We start from the raw sequence: 17208 nt of genomic DNA on the forward strand, positions 1-17208 counted from the left end.
CATGGCCTTGAAAACAGAGAGAGAGAGAGAGAGAGAGAGAGAGAGAGAGAGAGAGAGAGAGAGAGAGCTAGGTATTTCACGAAGGAGGAACAGTCATACAGCTGACAACACACCGTCGTCTGGGAGTCGCAACACATGACAGATGAACCGTGGAGGAGGAGGAGGAAGAGGAGGAGGAGGAGGAGGAGGAGGAGGAGGAGGAGGAGGAGGAGGAGGGGGTGGTGATGGAAGAATGATAAGAGAAAGAGCAGTTGTTGTGTGTGTATGTATGTAAAGAGAGACTACTGTGTTGAAGTAAGGCGTGAATAGGGGAGGTAGGGAGGATGTGTGTGGGGAGGACAGGTTATATTAGGTATACTACACCCTGTCACCAACACAGCAGCGCACCACCATGGCGCCGCCCACTCAGTTCCTACCTAATACAATTTTTCTATTCCATCACCTTGCCTGCCGCTCTTAACCTCCTCCCACCACCATCCACTTCCATCCCATGCCGGGCCCAGCGCGCCATCTTGATTTCCAGGTCGGGTTTGTGGTGGAGTGGAAGACGAGTCCAGTCGGTTGTGTGTCTCATCACTCAGAAGACTTCAAGGCGCGGTTTTGGGGTCGTAATTCGTAAAAATACACACGTCACATATTGAGCTTATCGACGAGGACCTTCCCGCCGCCGGTGAGAACCCGCCCACCTGTCACTGCCTCCTCCTCGTCCTCCCTCACACCGGCCTGGGCTTCGGTCTCCCCTGCGCCTCACACTCCCGCTCGTCACACCATCCAGAAAGCAATAATTAACGATCTTCCATCAGTTTTCTCGCTGTATTCTGCCTTCATGTCTTCGTCTCGTGCTTAAAACTTGAGGAGCCGAGGCGTAACATAATCGTCAGGGTTCACACTTCAGTAACGCAAGTCCAAGGCGAAGGTTTCGACGGCGAAGATCAATAATCACTTCGACGTATCTTCTTAAAGCACCCGCCTCCGACGCTGAAGCCCTCCCGTGATTGGCCGACGCTCGGGGACCTGGCGCTGCAATTGGCTGGTGTCGGGAGTTGCGCGGTGAGGCTCCCCGGGACCTACGTAGCGGCTAATTACGGTGTCTTCACATGTTCGCAACCCCTGACCTGTGTACGCCGTCCGCATTTTCCACATTACTGTAATTAACATATTACTGCGGTGTTGGTCAATGCAGCGGCCGAGAGGAAGGAGTGGCGTGTGGGGGAACAGCAGGAGGTGGCAGACAGTGAAAGAAATGTGCCGGTGGACAGTAGTTTGTGCTTCCTGGGACGTGACCTCAAAAGTGTCTCCTGGAAGCCACCATCACGGCCTTGTTACCTGGTCCGCTGCTCCCCGACCCTCACCTCTCCTCTCCTCACCTCACCTCACCCGCGACCCTCACCGCACCGTCCTGCTCTCGGATCTGTGACTCTCTCGTGAAAATATGCAAGGAATTATCGAGTGACAAGAAAATTACATCGTGAATCTTCAACACGGGATGAGCGAGATAACCTGACGCTGCTGTCTCGTCAACTTGCTCGTCCAGTGTGGCGGACTTTTCTGGTTGACTGTATCCTGAAGTGACGGAATGCTAGGAACTCTGCTCTAAAGGCATGTGATGAATTAGGATCAGATTATACTAGGAACTGTTTTCCCTCCCACTAAGAATTGCAAGGGACAGTTAACGGCACGAGTTTCTGAATAAGTGGTGCGATTTTCTTTCTTCCCGATAAGATTCTTCAGGAAAGGGAGTGTTTAATGATAGTGAGAGCTTATTTCTTTGTCAGTGCCGCTATGATGAGGGATGTGAACGAAGTGAACTTAATGCACATACTATTGAAACTGACAACCCGAGAATGTGCAGTGAAAAAGGAAAAGGACAAAAGTTGAAATGAAAAAAAAAAATTAAATCTGGAATAGTGAAAATGAGCTCAAAGTAGCGAAGTAATAATAATGTAAAGACTTTGATTACCATATTCTGAAAGACTGATGTGTGTGTGTGTGTGTGTGTGTGTGTGTGTGTCGCCAGGTGGGGCAAAGTGTGTGTGACATGATAAAATTTCCCAAAACACGGCGCCGGTTCACCTGCTGACAAGAAAGTTGCAAGACTCGAGACACTAATGTAGACTCTCTCTCTCTCTCTCTCTCTCTCTCTCTCTCTCTCTCTCTCTCTCTCTCTCTCTCTCTCTCTCTCTCTCTCTCTCTCTCTCTCTCTCTCTTTCATGTAAGCAGCATTAGTAGTAGTAGTAGTAGTACTAGTAGTAGTAGTAGTAGTAATGGTAGTGGTAATGGTGGTGATGGTGGTGGTGGTAATGGTGGTGGTAGTAGTAGTAGTAGTGTGTGTGTGTGTGTGTGTGTGTGTGTGTGTGTGTGTGTGTGTGTGTGTGTGTGTGTGTTTGTGTGTTAATGCTGTACCTGTCATTCTGCGCTAATTAAGGTGGTGGCGTCATTACAAACAGAAGCACAGACAGCAATAAGAGCAGTGCTGTACACATTGGCGGTGGCTGCTAGTCACTTGGTATGATTACGAACAATAAACAAAAACGCTGTTCATTCACTAGACTTTGAACTTCTCCCCAACACTGAGCTTCTCCCAACTCCCCACTCCCCTAAACCCTTCCGTATCACTCTGAACCTCTCCCTAACCTCTTTAAACTTCTCCCCAACCCTCTAAACCTCTCCCCCAACATTACGAATCTCTCCCCAACCTTCTGTAACCTCTCCTCTCTTCTAAACTTCTTCTCAACCTTTTCTATCATCTGAACCTCTCGCCAACCCTCTGAGCCTGTCCTTAACCCTCTACAACACCTCATCAGTCCTCAGAACACCAACATTCACACATTTCTTCATTGGCGCCATTCAAGAGAGCTTCCTTTCAGTGGTTGCCAGGAAGTCACCAGCGTCGCCCAGGTAGATTAAAGATGAACGCTGATTAGGAAGGAAATAAAAAGGTGAAGTAATCGTATTTACAAAAGATAAAAGGACGAAAGATAAAAAGAGTGTTTGAAACTAAATTCTCCAATGAAAGAAATATAAATTGAGATAAGACATGAGGGTGAACACGACAAGGAGAGGGAACATTTCAAAATAAAGTTTACAGAGAATAATCAAAAACTAAAATTGAGTGAAGAGAAGAGAGAACGGAAGAAATAAGCGAGGGTATCATATCTGTTGGAGTAAATAAGGGAAGGAGGAGAAGGAGGAGGAGAAAAGTAAGGCGGAGAAGATGAAGAAAGAGAAAAGATAAAGTATAACTAGTAACTCACATTGACAGAAAATAATAAAATAAAAACAAGACCCAATGATTAAGAGGAAAATTTGTAAGGAAATAAGAAAAGATATAAACTTATTAAATGAAGAAACTCAGTAAAGAAAATTATTAAAAAAAAATAACCCAAGAAAAAAATAGCTGAAAAGCAGAGGCAAATAAGGAAAAATACATGGAAAACTTGTGACAGAAAAAAAAGAAAGAAAAACACAGTGAATAGCGGAAAAGTATGAGACTTAAAAGTTAAATCAATACATGAAAATTGGAAAAATATATAACAATACGAAAATTTAACTGATAAAATCTAGTGACACAGAAAATGTAAAATAACCTGAACAACAAACAAACTTAACTTTAAACCAAACTAAAGATAAAAAAGAATCTTAAAAGAGGAACAGAGAAAAAGGAAGCAAAGGAACGGAAATAAAATCATACAGAAGAGGAAGAAAACACGGAAGAAATAGAGAACGTAGCAACAGAAGCAAGGAAGACAGAAAGAAGGGGTGGAAGGTAGGAAGGAAAGGAAGAACTAACACAGGTAACGAAAAAAAAATAAAATAAGAGAACACAGAACACAAACAAAAAGAAAAAGTGGAAAGTGAAAGTGAAAAAGTAAAAAGAATAACAATAATCAACTGTAAGAAGGTAGAAACAACAACAAAACACGAACACTGAGAAAATAACCAAATAAATTGAGAAAGACAAAAAGAGAAAGGAAAAAAAAAAAGAAGAAAAAAAACTCTGAACAAAAACAAAAAAAAACAAAAATAATCACAGCATCAAGGAGGCAAAACAGAAGAAGGAAGGAAGATCAAGATGTACAGCATGGAGGGCTTCGACATGGAGGCACTCAACAGACAGTTCTTCGAGTCCGCTGCCTTCAGTGAGTTTCAGGCGGGCGTGGTGTTTGAGCCCGGCAGCGGAGGCTCGTCTCCCGCACATCTTGACCAAGAGAACACGGTGAGATGGCAGGGTGCGTGGAGGGGAATGTGTAGGAGTGTGCAGGTAAGGTATGAAGGTACGGGGTGAGTGAAGAATGCGTGTGAGTAAAGGTTGATGTTGTGGCGTGGAGGGGAATGTGAGGAAGTGTGGATAACTTATAAGGTGAGTGAAGGCAGGGTGTGGAGGTTGTAGGGGGAGAGTAGGAGAAAGGTATTAGGTGAGTGAAGGATGAATGTCAATAATAGTTGGCTACATGATGATTAGATGTGTTCAAAGCTGGTGATGGGTGTGCGGCGTAAGACAGGAGAGTGTATGAAATGGAGGACGGGGTAGTAAGAGTAAGACATGAGGTGGATGAGAGATGAGTGTGTGTAAAGGTACCGTTTATGTGGACTGGATGTGTGAAAAGTCATGGATGGGTGGGAGATGTAAAGGGTGGTTGTGTTAGTGGATGGGTAAGATTTGTTTGGGTATTGAATGAATGAAGGATGGATGTGTAATAATTGTATGTTGATCGTTGAGTGAACAAAGATGCGGACCGTAATCCTAAACATTTCACTCATTCCTCACACTTAACAGGCTGCACTGGAAGTTATTTAGGTTTTCAGGGATATTCTCATCATTGTGGTAATAATTCAACAAGGACTCTACATCAACAATAGAAAAACCACTCATGAGAACACGACTTGTCATCTTTGTTGTCTTTGAAAATAGTAATGATGAGAGGCCAAAGCGTCTGTACGGATCTGGGTGTGATGGGGTGGGTGTGGCGAAGGGCGTGGCATGGGTGTGGGGGATGGTGGGGGGGAGCGTGGGTCAACGTGTGCTAAGTACGCGTGTTCATGATGAGTGTGTTTTTATTCACTAATTATATATATATATTTTTCTTCTCATTTACTTTTGTCTTATTTTATCTTATCTTTTTTCATATATTTATGTTGTGTCTTCGTCTGCGTTATCATCGTGTAGTTTTATAATCAATTTCGTCATTGCATTTTTTCTGTATCTTTTTTATTCTTTTTTTTTTTCTCTGTCGCGTTTTTTCTCTCCTAATATACTCTTCCCTTTTTTTTTATCTCCTCTCTCTCTCTCTTTTTTTCTTCCTTCATCTCCCCTCATCCTCCTCCTCCTCCTCCTCCTCTTCATCCACCTTCTCCTTCTTCTCCTCCTCCCAATCGTCCTGATCTTGCTCCACTTCACCAATATTTTCTTCTACCTTCGCCACTTTCTCCTCCTTCTCATCCTTCTCATCATCATCATCTTCATCCTCTTCTTCCACCCTTTTCCTTTTCCTTCCTTCTTTCCTCTTCTTCATCAACACCACTACAGACAGTCACAACCTCAGAATCAGTCCTTTCATTACCACCAAAAGTCTCCTTGTAATACTTCAAGTTATTTTCGTAGCATCTTTAACTAACTATTAAGAAAAGAAAAATATGATAATACTTTCAGCTCAATATTTCCTGGTCAGTGTTCCAGCAGCTACCTTTCTGTTTCATGAGTTACACTGTCTTCATGTTGTCAATGTGATGGAGATCTACGTGTCTGTTAAAATTTTCTTCTTTAAAACAGAGTTAGACGCATGCCCGTCAGCACGTACAGGCGAACACGCACGCACTCACCCACACACACACACACACACACACACACTAATCCATTTTCCATATTCTCTTTTTTTTTCCTCTTTCTCCTCTTCATTTTCCTATTCATCCTCCTTCCATGTGCACTTCGCTGTTCTCCATCATCTTTTATGTCTTCCGTCACCCTTCTTCCTTCTCTGTCCACCTTCTACCTTAGCTTCCCTCTTTACTAAATCTTGGTCAATCCTTGGTAAAACATGACTTAGTATGCGATAAATCTTCAATACCCAAGCTGCTTCTTTCCAATTCTATCTTTGTGCCTTTACTTACCATTTACTGTCTGAACAAAAGCAAGTGTTGTGTGTGTGTGTGTGTGTGTGTGTGTGTGTGTGTGTGTGTGTGTGTGTGTGTGTGTGTGTGTGTGTGTGTGTGTGTGTGTGTGTGTGTGTGTGTGTGTGTGTGTGTGTGTGTGTGTGTGTGTGTGTGTGTGTCCATTCATACGCATAATATGGTCTTGCAACTCTGAGGAATACAAACTGGGCGAAAATGGAAAACAGTAGAAGTCAGTGCGAAGGGTTACTTGACTTCTGAACATGGTATCGGTGTGTCCCGCCGTGCCTGAGTGTTGCCCTGAAGGTGGAGTCAGGGAGGCACCAGCACGCTACACCACCCCCGCGAGTGCCATCCCCGCCATCGATCCCACGCCGCGCCGCCAACCATTGTTGCACGCACTGATACCTCGCCTCGCCTCGCCTCGCCTCGCCTCGCCTCGCCTCTCTCTTCCTCCTTGCCTTCCTTTCTCCTTGGCTTCTATTGGTATTTATTTCTTCTTATTTCCTTAGTTTCTGTTCAGTTCCTCTTAGTTTTCTTCTTCCTTTGTTTCTTCTTCACTCATTTCAACTTCATTTTTTACATGCATGTATGTATTTTTGTTTTCTTGTCTTGCTTCCTCTTCGTTCCTTGGTTTTACTATCTTCTTGTCTTCCTTTCTTATTATTTCTTTTTTTTTTCTTTTTAGTTTCTTGTCTTCACTTTTCCTTAATTACTTTTTTAAATTATTTTCTAGTTAATTTCCTTCCAGTTCTTATTTCGTTGTTTGCTTGCGATTTTTTTTTTTTTATATATATGTATTCATAAATTATATTCGCCTTGCCTGCCCTTCCTGGTATGCCATGAATTCATCCACTTGCCGAAACACAGGTAGTTGAAATATTACGAAATTCGACACCTGCATGCAAACTATGTACACTAACCTAATACTGTTGGAAGCATTGTTGATAATATTACTGCCATATGTGTTATGGAGAATTAAAGGCTGATGTTGATAGGCGAGGCGACTTACAACACTATCAAAGCGACACTTCTTTTTGCCCAATCTTTTCGTTTTTTCGGCTCACAATAATTCACTAAGGCACAAAAGTTCGTGTTTGACCGGCCAGAAAATTAAAATCGTGTCTATCTTATATTCTTATCACTACACACACATAAACACACACACACACACACACACACACACACACACACACACACACACACACTGGACTGTTTGTGTCACGGAAGAGAGAGCTACAGACCCAAAGGAATCGGTGTTAATCAGAAAAGAATTATAAACATACGAGACAAATAGAAGAACACAGAGGAGATGAAATCAGAAGAAACAGAAGAAAGAGTGTTAAATGCATAAAACAAACTATAAAGACGAAGAACGTACAGGAGGAAAGGAGTATGAACGGACTCAACACTGAAGAAAGAGCTTTAATCACCTTTCTTCACGTACACACATCGTTACACGCATGTCTAGATCTCTTAAATAAATCGCAAATCAATTCACGTCATTATATCGAACCAAACAAGCCCGCCACGTCCTTGCCTTCATCTCCCTTCAAGAACTGACTCTTTCTTCCCGCTCAATACTTCACCTGCAGCAGAAGCATTGGCGTCTGCTGGCTTTCCCCCGTAGTGATGTACATACAAGGGCGCGATGCATTAAGACTCACGATAAAGAGGTAATGATAACAGTGGCAATAATAATGATGATAATGATAATAGAAATGATGATGGTGGTGATTATGATAGTGATGATGATAACAACAACAACAACAACAACAATAATAATAACTGGTGACATTCGGTAACGACACAAGCATCAAATAACTAACAGAATGAAATCTTGAAATACTAAATGTAAAAAAAAATAAAAAAAAAGAAAAAAAAAACGTAAAGCCATATTAGAACAAGCGGCGGCAAGAAACAAGTACGTAAATAAAATCAGTAGGCCTATGGAACAGAAAAGAAGTCTCACCTGAAGCTTTCAACTACAGCATTATGGGGATCACCGAGTGGGACTGATTAAATAAACTCTAAGCTGAGGAGTTGTGGCAGTGAGTGACACCCCGTTGGATGGTGGTGTCTGTAAGTGAAGAGAAGCACGATGGGCAGCACAAAGCTCATCTATAAACGTACTAATGTAAATCTTTATCCATGGCGGCACCAATATAATGATAAATCTATACAGGTAAACAGATAAAGATTCATCTAAAGAGGTACCAGTAAAAAAATAATAAATGATATACAGTACTGTACTTTCATCTATATTTTGAAACGCTCCGGACATTCATGATTATTTCTCAAAACTCATGGAAATAACTAGTCGGGTTCTCACCAGTGTTCTTCCCTACAGAATTCTTGTTAAGCCCTCACTACAAACATGAAAACATCCTTGAAGACACAAGTTCTTTCCATCAGAGCTTACTAAAGATAGTTGTGATAAGGCGACGAAACATTAAAAATATTTCCTTATTTCATCTTCAGAATTCTCCGTATCGTAAAAATGAGCGCGTGCCAATCAGATCTTGTCTCAGAATACCCCCACCTAAAAATACACAGGCAAACTGCAGCCGTCCACTACACAGAAATTTCCATGAACAGTTTTATTTCTTCCAGACAGCTTCGTGGGTATATAAATAAAGAACATAAATATGGTTCCGTGTTTACATTGAGGGAATATCAAAATAACTAAACAGGAGTGTTAGTCACAACAAACGACATGGTTGTCACCACTTGAATCTGCTCCACGTATATATGTAATTTCTGCGAGTCGAATCATTATTCAGTATATACATAGAACCAATAGTTATAATATTAATAATAACTGCTGACTTTTTTTTTCTGAAGAGGGAGGCGTGTGAACCAGAGATAACATTTGCTTTTGACAACCAGAATATAAGTGCCTAGCTAAAAGTCATTATCTCATCTATACACACACACACCCACCCACCTCGCCTCAGCGCCGCCCACCACACAGCCGCGGCTCAAGAGGCAACATTCAACACGGAGTGCGCTACCAAGACTACACCGGCCTATACTTGACAATAAATCAACCAAAATTACGGCGAGAATACTTCATTTTTACAGGAGGAGGAGGAGAAGGAAGAGAATAGAAGAAGAAGCAGCACTTGATGGATAAATGAAGTGGGTCAATTTTGTGTAACAGGGTTAAAATATAAGAGAAAACCGTGTGTGTGTGTGTGTGTGTGTGTGTGTGTGTGTGTGTGTGTGTGTGTGTGTGTAATAAAAATTCCTCCTCTCTGCCACAAGTACTTGATGTTCGAGCCAGACAGCGGAGGGTCGTCACCGTCACACAACGACCAAGAGAACACGGTGAGGCGCCTATCTATCCCTTTACTTCTTATGTTCGTGCCTGCAAATGCCTGGTGCTCTTTCCTGTCCCTCCTTCCTTCGTGCCTGTTGCTGCTCGTGTCCTGTCCCTCCCTCCCGTGTCCTGTACCCCTCATCCCCTTCTACTGCCTGCTGCCGCTTTGTATCCCAGTGATCAGTCCTGCGCCAAAAATTTAATTCCTTCGTGCTCTCTAAGGCCCACATTCTGGAATATTTCTGCGCCACATTTCCACTACTTTCACAAGACTCTACTTGAAGTGAGACGGATTTTTAAGAGTGTCTCTATGATTCTAGTGACAGATTAACAAGATTTTTACATTTTAAACGGGAGAAACACCCGCAAGATCTCAGTTAATCATCTGTGTCCCTTGAAAATAATCGTAGTGTGAGAACAAAGCGTTTTCTGAATAAGGGCCTAAGTCTCCTGTCTCGTCAGTTTCGTCATGCTGGTGTTCACTTCTGCTTCTACTCCCTACTTCTTTCATTACAGTTTTGCGCTGCCTGCCTGCCTACTTGCTTGTCTTCTGCCCAAACGCCACTGTGGGTTGTATGACTTTATGCCTAGTATTCTTCTCTCAGTGCTCTTCCGATCCGTATTCTCTCTCTCTCTCTCTCTCTCTCTCTCTCTCTCTCTCTCTCTCTCTCTCTCTCTCTCTCTGATCTTGCCTTGCTGACTTCTGACGTACTCCAGCCTTGCCTAGTGTTGATACGGTGTTTGTTTTCTTCTTGTTGGTGATTGTAATTTTCTCTCTTTGCTATTGGTGTTTGCTTATGATGATGATGATTACGATGATGATATTTGGTAGTTACGATGATGGTAGATGACTGATGTAGTGGTAGTTCCTATTAATGATGAAGATGTGATACATAGCGATGAATGTCTCGTCTCCGTTTCAATTAGGATGCTGTTTTATATTTCTAGTGTTCGCTATCATACGCTGGCCAAGAGATGATTACAATATAGAAAGTCACCAATAAACCACTCTACAAAGTTAAAGCAAGAAAACTGCCATGAAAAATGTAATAATCTAATAAGTAACAGAAGTACTAGAGGTTATTTCAAGGCCCACGTGTTGCGTTCAAAGAAACACGCGTGACGCAATGACGGTAAAATTAAGTGACGTTGATGGTTAAGATTAAGTAGTGCATATTTAGAAGTCTTTTCTTTTTGTTTATGTTTTCGGACGTGTGGACTTTCGTGTTGAAAACGATGTACTACTGAATCAAACAGCAGATCAATACTACTTTCACTTCCATTAAATGGTCGTGCTGACTGATTTTGAAATAGCCAACGCTTTCAGCAAATCTTTAATTCCAAATTACAGTGTCTATGCGAAAAGATTAGTATAATGACGCGAAACGACCGACAACCCCATAAAGTACTAAAGACTTCCACTACACAGAAAACAACAGGAAGGTTTTTTTTCCCCCTTTATGACCTGAATGATGTTGAGTAGCTGACTTTGTAGAGTAACATTTTTTATTCATTTATCAAGATACTTTTCACACAATACATATGAAAACCACAGCAAACTATGATACGCCTTCCTTATCGCAAATGGCTCAGCTTCATACAGTTCTCAGCATGCAACAATTAAGTAGTCAAAATACACGATAATCAATATAAAAACGTGCAAAAAAAAAAAATAATAATAATAATACTCAAGATAGTCACACTTTAAAAAAATCTACAAGAGGCAGAGATGACTAGGTGGCTGTTACATGACCTCAAAAGGAGAGGATGGGTGATGGCTGCAGGAGGACGCAGAGGTGATGGTGTATGCCGATGGAATGAGAAAAACCCAAATTAAGTACTGTATTTTCCTTGAATATTCTGGTGTTAGAAATGTGTGTGTGTGTGTGTGATTCACCTACGGTCGTCTGCTGGTTACCCAGCCAGACGTTACCCTATGGAAAGAGCTCAGAGCTCATAGTGACCGATCTTTGGGTAGGAATGAGACCACTTACACACCACACACCGGGACAGGGAGGTCACAACCCCCTCGGGTTACATCCCGTACCTACTTACTGCTAGATGAACAGGGAAATTAAGAGGCTCGCCCATTTGCCACGACACTCCTGAGATTCGAAACCGGGCCTTCTTGGTTGTGAGCCGAGCGTGCTAAGCACTACACTACGCGGTGTGTGTGTGTGTGTGTGTGTCCCTCCCCCTCCCCTCTCTCTCTCTCTCTCTCTCTCTCTCTCTCTCTCTCTCTCTCTCTCTACCTCTGCTCGTTCACAGGTGCTGCGGAGAAAGAAGAAGCGGCGGTGTTTGATGGCACAGATTCAGCAGCGACAGGCAGCCAATATGAGGGAAAGAAAACGGATGCAGAGTATCAACGACGCCTTCGAAGGCCTGCGCGCGCACATCCCCACGCTCCCTTATGAAAAGAGACTCTCCAAGGTGAATATTTGAACCATACTCCGAAACACTTTTGCGCCGAAACCCCAATACTTTCAATAGTGTCAATTGGAAGTGACTCAGGTTTACGGTTCTAGTGACAAATTAACAAGATTTCTGCATTAACAGCAGAAGAAACACTCTTAAGAACCCGGTGTAGGTTCACCCGAGGTCCATCCAGCACTCTGGAATTGCGCATACGTCAACAGCGTGCCAGTCGTATGATTCGATGCCTCATTTGCGCTCTGCTGTCACAAAGTGAGCATCTGGATGGACCTCAAGTGAGCCCAAACAGGTTTATCTATGTGGCCTTTGAACATAGTTGTAGTGAGAAAATAGAGCGCTTTTTTAATGCAGGTCGTTGCCTCCCTCTTCGTTTTCCTTCTTCAGTTTTCATGTTCCTAACACACTTAACTCCTTGCTAGTGTTTTTGTCATGGGCAATACTTTTCTTTTCATTATTTGTCGTCTTTATGTAATTTATCCTTCCTGATTTAATTTTGGCTGTTCTCTCTCTCTCTCTCTCTCTCTCTCTCTCTCTCTCTCTCTCTCTCTCTCTCTCTCTCTCTCTCTCTCTCTCTCTCTCTAACATTTCTTAGTCCCTGTTCTTCTAACTTCGACTCTCGCCCCCAAGGTGGACACGCTGCGGCTGGCCATCGGATATATCAGCTTCTTGGCGGAGCTGGTGGCCAGTGACCGAGCGCCCGATCCCCACCTGCACCCGCCCAACCACAACGACGCCAACAGGAAAGTGATCGTCAGGAGCAGCCGAAGTAAGTGGCAGTGACGCGGTGACGGTACCATGAACAGAGCCAGAGAGAGAAAGAGAGAGAGAGAGAAAGGAATTCAAAACTATTTATTCTCCTGTTCCGCGGGAAGATTTTACACCCCCTACCCCCACACACAAATACGAGCCTGAGCTCCATTTTTTTATTTTTTTATCTCGTACAAACGCTATTTTGAAAATACATTCTAAATGTGTCTGATGTTTCAATATGTGCTCCTTGAGAACCTGATTGTAATACCATGTTAAGCAGCTTTCTCTCCTGTAAAGTGAACCACATCACCATATGAACTTAAAATATTTGTTTGTGTTAATCGTCAGTAGAAGAATGCAATATAATTAGTGTACTATTTCTTCTTCAGTTACTTATAATTAATTCAGGCCTCCTCGCTTTCCATCACATCCATTCCGTCTATTCCTCTTCTTGATACTTAAAATTAGAGCGCGCATCTCCCTTATACTTCTTATCCATCCGACTAATATTCCTTCCGCAAACTTCTCTCCTCTTCCCTACCACATTTTTTTCTTCTCTCTCCTCACACTCGCTATTCTTTTTTTCATTAATTGTTTCCCTTCCTTCCTTGCCATGCATTATATTTCCCTATCCTTTTCCTTCCTTTTCTCCCACTCATTACCTGTCTTCTTTTTCCATTCTCCTTCCTGACCCTTCCACCCATTTCCATCCTCCTCTCTGGCCCACTTTGTAACCTCCTGCCTCTCCCCACACACAGTGAGTGTGGACAGCGTGCCCCACTCCCTCACCTGGTCACACACGCGCCCCCTGGTGGTCAACGGCAAGGTCACGGCCAAGACCTGGACGCCGGAACAACAGAAACGTCCATGAACATCACCACTGTACCACCATCACCACCACTACCACCACCTCCACAATCACCACCACTGCCGCCGCCGCCGCCGCCGCCGCCACCGTCACTGTCATGAACAGTTGTGTGTGTGTGTGTGTGTGTGTGTGTGTGTTTCATTTCACTAACCTCAGAACAATCTACAAGTATACATGTATGTATTCATACGGGGATAAAAATACATGATATATGTAGACAAGTAGACAAGTAGACAGACAGACAAACAGTCAGACAGACAGACAGACAGACAGACAGACAGAGAAACAGACAGACAAAAATACATACAGACAAACACAGTCTTCTAAACAGGCACATAGACAGATAGGTAATCAGACTTAAAGACATGCGCACAAACATGCATACCTGGACACGCGTATGGAACAAAATATAAAAATTATACATCTAAGTACGGATGACCGTGACCATGCTTGAAAAAAAAGTTGTGTGTGTGTGTGTGTGTGTGTGTGTGTGTGTGTGTGTGTGTGTGTGTTAATCTACGAAGAACAACGTTGGCGAACTCCAGTGAACCAAAAAGGTGGAGGAATGAAAGCACGCCAAGTGAACATTCATCACGCGGTTTGTTTAACAATGAAAGCACTTCAGTCATTCCACTTTCTTCAGTTACGTGCTTAACTGATAAGGAGACATTTTACACTCAAATTCTGAACAAAGCACGAAAATTAAAAAAAAAAATGTTATTCTTAGAAAGACTGTGTCTACATAGTTGGTAGAAACACTTGCTCGTCCTCCTGCTTCAGTGGCGTGTGTTACGTGATGATGTGTTGTTAACATTAGGAAGGAAGAATAATCTTAAGAATTGTGAAAGGGAAGTTAGAGAGCACCATGTGCAGCTCACCACCACCATCACCACTACCACCACTAGCAGCAGCAGCAGCAGCACCATTATCGACAATACTGAGCACGACCTTGACAAACCCCTATTCCTTCCCTTAGAATAACGAAGACAAGAACGAGGAAGACAAGGACGATTACAAGGAGGTGAAAGACAAGAGCGAGGACGAGAGGGACAATGGGAAGACAAGGAGAACGAAAACATCACGGATAAATCACCGAGGAAAAAAATACTTAGTCCAAAATGAGACAGGATAACAGAATCTAATATATATATATATATATATATATATATATATATATATATATATATATATATATATATATATATATATATATATATATATATATATATATATATATACTATCTTCCTTCTCGTTCTCTGTCCCCTCCTCTCCCTCCCTTTCGTGACCCACGTGTCCTCACATAGCAGCCTGAGAATTCAATTTGCCAACAAGGATTCAACGTCTTGACTGGGTGCACGTCGCACGGAAAAGAAGTCATCGAACAATTTGAGTGATTATACTCGTCACAAAAGAACCTATGCCATCGCGCAGCCCAGCACGGGACACACCACCATTGTCACCCTTATCTTCTTCCCCAGGTGCAACTCGTGATACTCGCTTGCTGCCCATCTCTGGGTGGTAGCCAAGGCTACGTTTCCTTCCCAGACACGAGTGGGTTGGCAACCGGTAATCCAAAACACCTCGTACAAAATAATTGCTCACTAGTAATTTAAAAAAAATCGAATGCACACTGAATGTGTAACTGAAACCAAAGGCTACTCCATATGGTGAAATGAAATACAAAAAAGCAAATTTACCAAAATGAATAGATGCCTAAAATAAACAAACATGACAAAGTTGAGAATTACTTAAGAATAGGTTGTACAAAAGCCAGAAAATAAGGAAATAAAGTAACCCTCGTAATTCGAAAGAATCCAAAGAGTGAAGTGCAATATTAAGATACGAGTATCTACACAGAAAGACAGGAAGTAAGGATACCACAAGGAGATAATAAATAAATGGAAAAAAATATGAAAAAAATATGACAGCCTAAAGCAAAATAACGTATCGAGGACAACACCCTACCATAATTTATCTAGAGACTGCCGCACTAACGTTCAACTCGACCGGACTCTAGGGACGGACACACGTGAAGACCTCCCCTCAGGACGTAAGATGTGCTGGTATATCCTGACGAGGCTGCACGTGACACAAAGGAAATGAAGACGCCCATTCACTCCCGCCTCACACACGACGCCGCGATAACTGAGAAAGAGCGTTCCCTCCGTGTTTCGAGTCACAATATAACACTGATTCGTCCCAGCTTTGAAGCGGATTCCACCATTTACGTTTTTCATTTGTTCTCCTTGTGATTTTTATAAGTTTAGAGATCTTTAGAAGTCATTATGACCACAGTCTGCATGGTGCTCAAACATCATCGTCGGTTGCATGTTCATTAATGTAATCATCTCCGGTGTTTCGTGTTTCTGAGTGACGCTGAAGCGGGTTCACTTAGGTAAAGTATCACCAACGACAGGAGGAGCCTGTTGAAAGTCATAATGCTCTACGTTACTTTACAAAAATTTATTTTATACCTCTATGCGTCTCTGACTGTGAACAGATAATGAGTGCGTTTGTGCTGTCAAGGTGCTAATAAGTTTCTCGAAAGACTAGAATCGATTGCTCGACCTCTGCTCGTGAGACTAAACAGCAGACTCTTTCACCTTGATGTGAATTATTGTAAATTATTTGGAAAATGTTGAGTGTTTATTGCTATGAAACTGTGGTATTACCAGTAATAATGCATGTGTCTGTGTTTTGTATGCACATCTTAGTTTTATTGGCATATGAATAACGATGGAAACCTCCATCCCTTTAACACTGTGTGTGTGTGTGTGTGTGTGTGTGTGTGTGACGCAGTCCCTTCATGTACAACGTATGGGTCTTGCTTCTACTGCTGCTGCTGCTGCTAGTATTGGTGGTGGTGTTGGTGCTGGTGTTGTGCTCCTCGCGTCCTGTACCCGTGCAATACACATCCTGGTGTGGTGTACCGTGCAATACACATCTTTATTCGTCAGCTTTGTGTTTCACTGTTCCGTCTTTACTAACTACTAGTATTTCCTAATTGATTATTTGTTTTCGCTTCACACGTCGGCATCAAATTCACAAGCTCTGTTTCTTACTTAAGTAGAGCCCTTACTGGCCTGGTGGACTGCTTCAGTGTGTGCTGCCTGACAACCCTCAACTCATTATTCAGAACTGTTGCATAAAGTTGGATGAATATTTTACTTTGGGATTTAAATACTTAATCAAAAACAACAATTTACATACAAGTTTCTCTCTCTCTTTTAAAAACCAACAAAGTAGCTAAACAACTAAACAAATTTAGGTACTTGATTTTTTCAGGTAGTGATTAATGCACTGTGTTCGGTCTATCCATGAGAGCAATACGATTACCAATTCTGCGTTCCGCTCTGTGTACTACGATGGGAAATCAACCTGGCACACCGCTGATACCACGGCTGAGTGGCGGCCTGCTGGATACTGCCGAAAGAGCTAATTAGGTACAGTTTGCAGGCTGACGGGATTCTTTTTCAATCTGAGAAGTCCCACGAGATCTTATGTTTCGGAAATGTATTGATAATGAGCGTACACTTTTCAACAAATTGCTAAATAAGAAAGTAAACATTTCTCTCAATTTTCACAAAAAAAAAAAAAAAAAATAGCGAATGAAAAAATGAACGGGTAAAAAAAATAATCAATAAATAAACAATATTACCTCAGTTACTACTACTACTACTACTACTACTACTACTACTACTACTGCTTCTCTTGCTGCTGCTGCTG

The 17208-nt window shown here is 42.3% G+C and overlaps 2 protein-coding genes across 5 annotated transcripts in view; one reads left to right on the forward strand and one right to left on the reverse strand.

The window, feature by feature from the left end:
• The window catches only part of LOC135107485 (pancreas transcription factor 1 subunit alpha-like), an 83903-nt gene that overhangs the window by 66340 nt on the left and 355 nt on the right, over nt 1-17208 (reverse strand). For all 3 annotated transcript variants that reach the window (XR_010271791.1, XM_064017403.1, XM_064017401.1), the window contains exon 1: nt 15448-17208. This exon is cut by the window's right edge. The gene's annotated coding sequence lies outside the window, so the exon portion shown is untranslated. The remainder of the gene's footprint in view (nt 1-15447) is intronic.
• On the forward strand, nt 1034-16438 carry LOC135107487 (pancreas transcription factor 1 subunit alpha-like). 2 transcript variants are annotated; one of them, XM_064017404.1, is made up of 6 exons: nt 1034-1147; nt 2868-4216; nt 9376-9438; nt 11699-11860; nt 12491-12629; nt 13372-16438. In XM_064017404.1, exons 2-6 carry the CDS (start codon nt 4073-4075, stop codon nt 13482-13484), a joined length of 621 nt encoding a protein of 206 aa, XP_063873474.1. In that variant the 5' UTR covers nt 1034-1147; nt 2868-4072; the 3' UTR covers nt 13485-16438. The 2 variants fall into 2 exon arrangements, with proteins under 2 accessions (XP_063873474.1, XP_063873475.1); XM_064017405.1 differs by having other exon boundaries at nt 1036-1119.

Source organism: Scylla paramamosain, chromosome 15 (assembly GCF_035594125.1).
Source record: "Scylla paramamosain isolate STU-SP2022 chromosome 15, ASM3559412v1, whole genome shotgun sequence".
In the NCBI taxonomy this organism is placed as follows: Eukaryota; Metazoa; Arthropoda; class Malacostraca; order Decapoda; family Portunidae; genus Scylla; species Scylla paramamosain.

Bases quoted from the DNA above. Each gene is read 5' to 3' on its own strand.
- LOC135107487 (XM_064017404.1), top strand. From the start codon at position 4,073: ATGTACAGCATGGAGGGCTTCGACATGGAGGCACTCAACAGACAGTTC. The intron at 4,217-9,375 runs GTGAGATGGCAG...CTCTGCCACAAG, and splicing joins ATCTTGACCAAGAGAACACG to TACTTGATGTTCGAGCCAGA. The intron at 9,439-11,698 runs GTGAGGCGCCTA...GCTCGTTCACAG, and splicing joins ACAACGACCAAGAGAACACG to GTGCTGCGGAGAAAGAAGAA.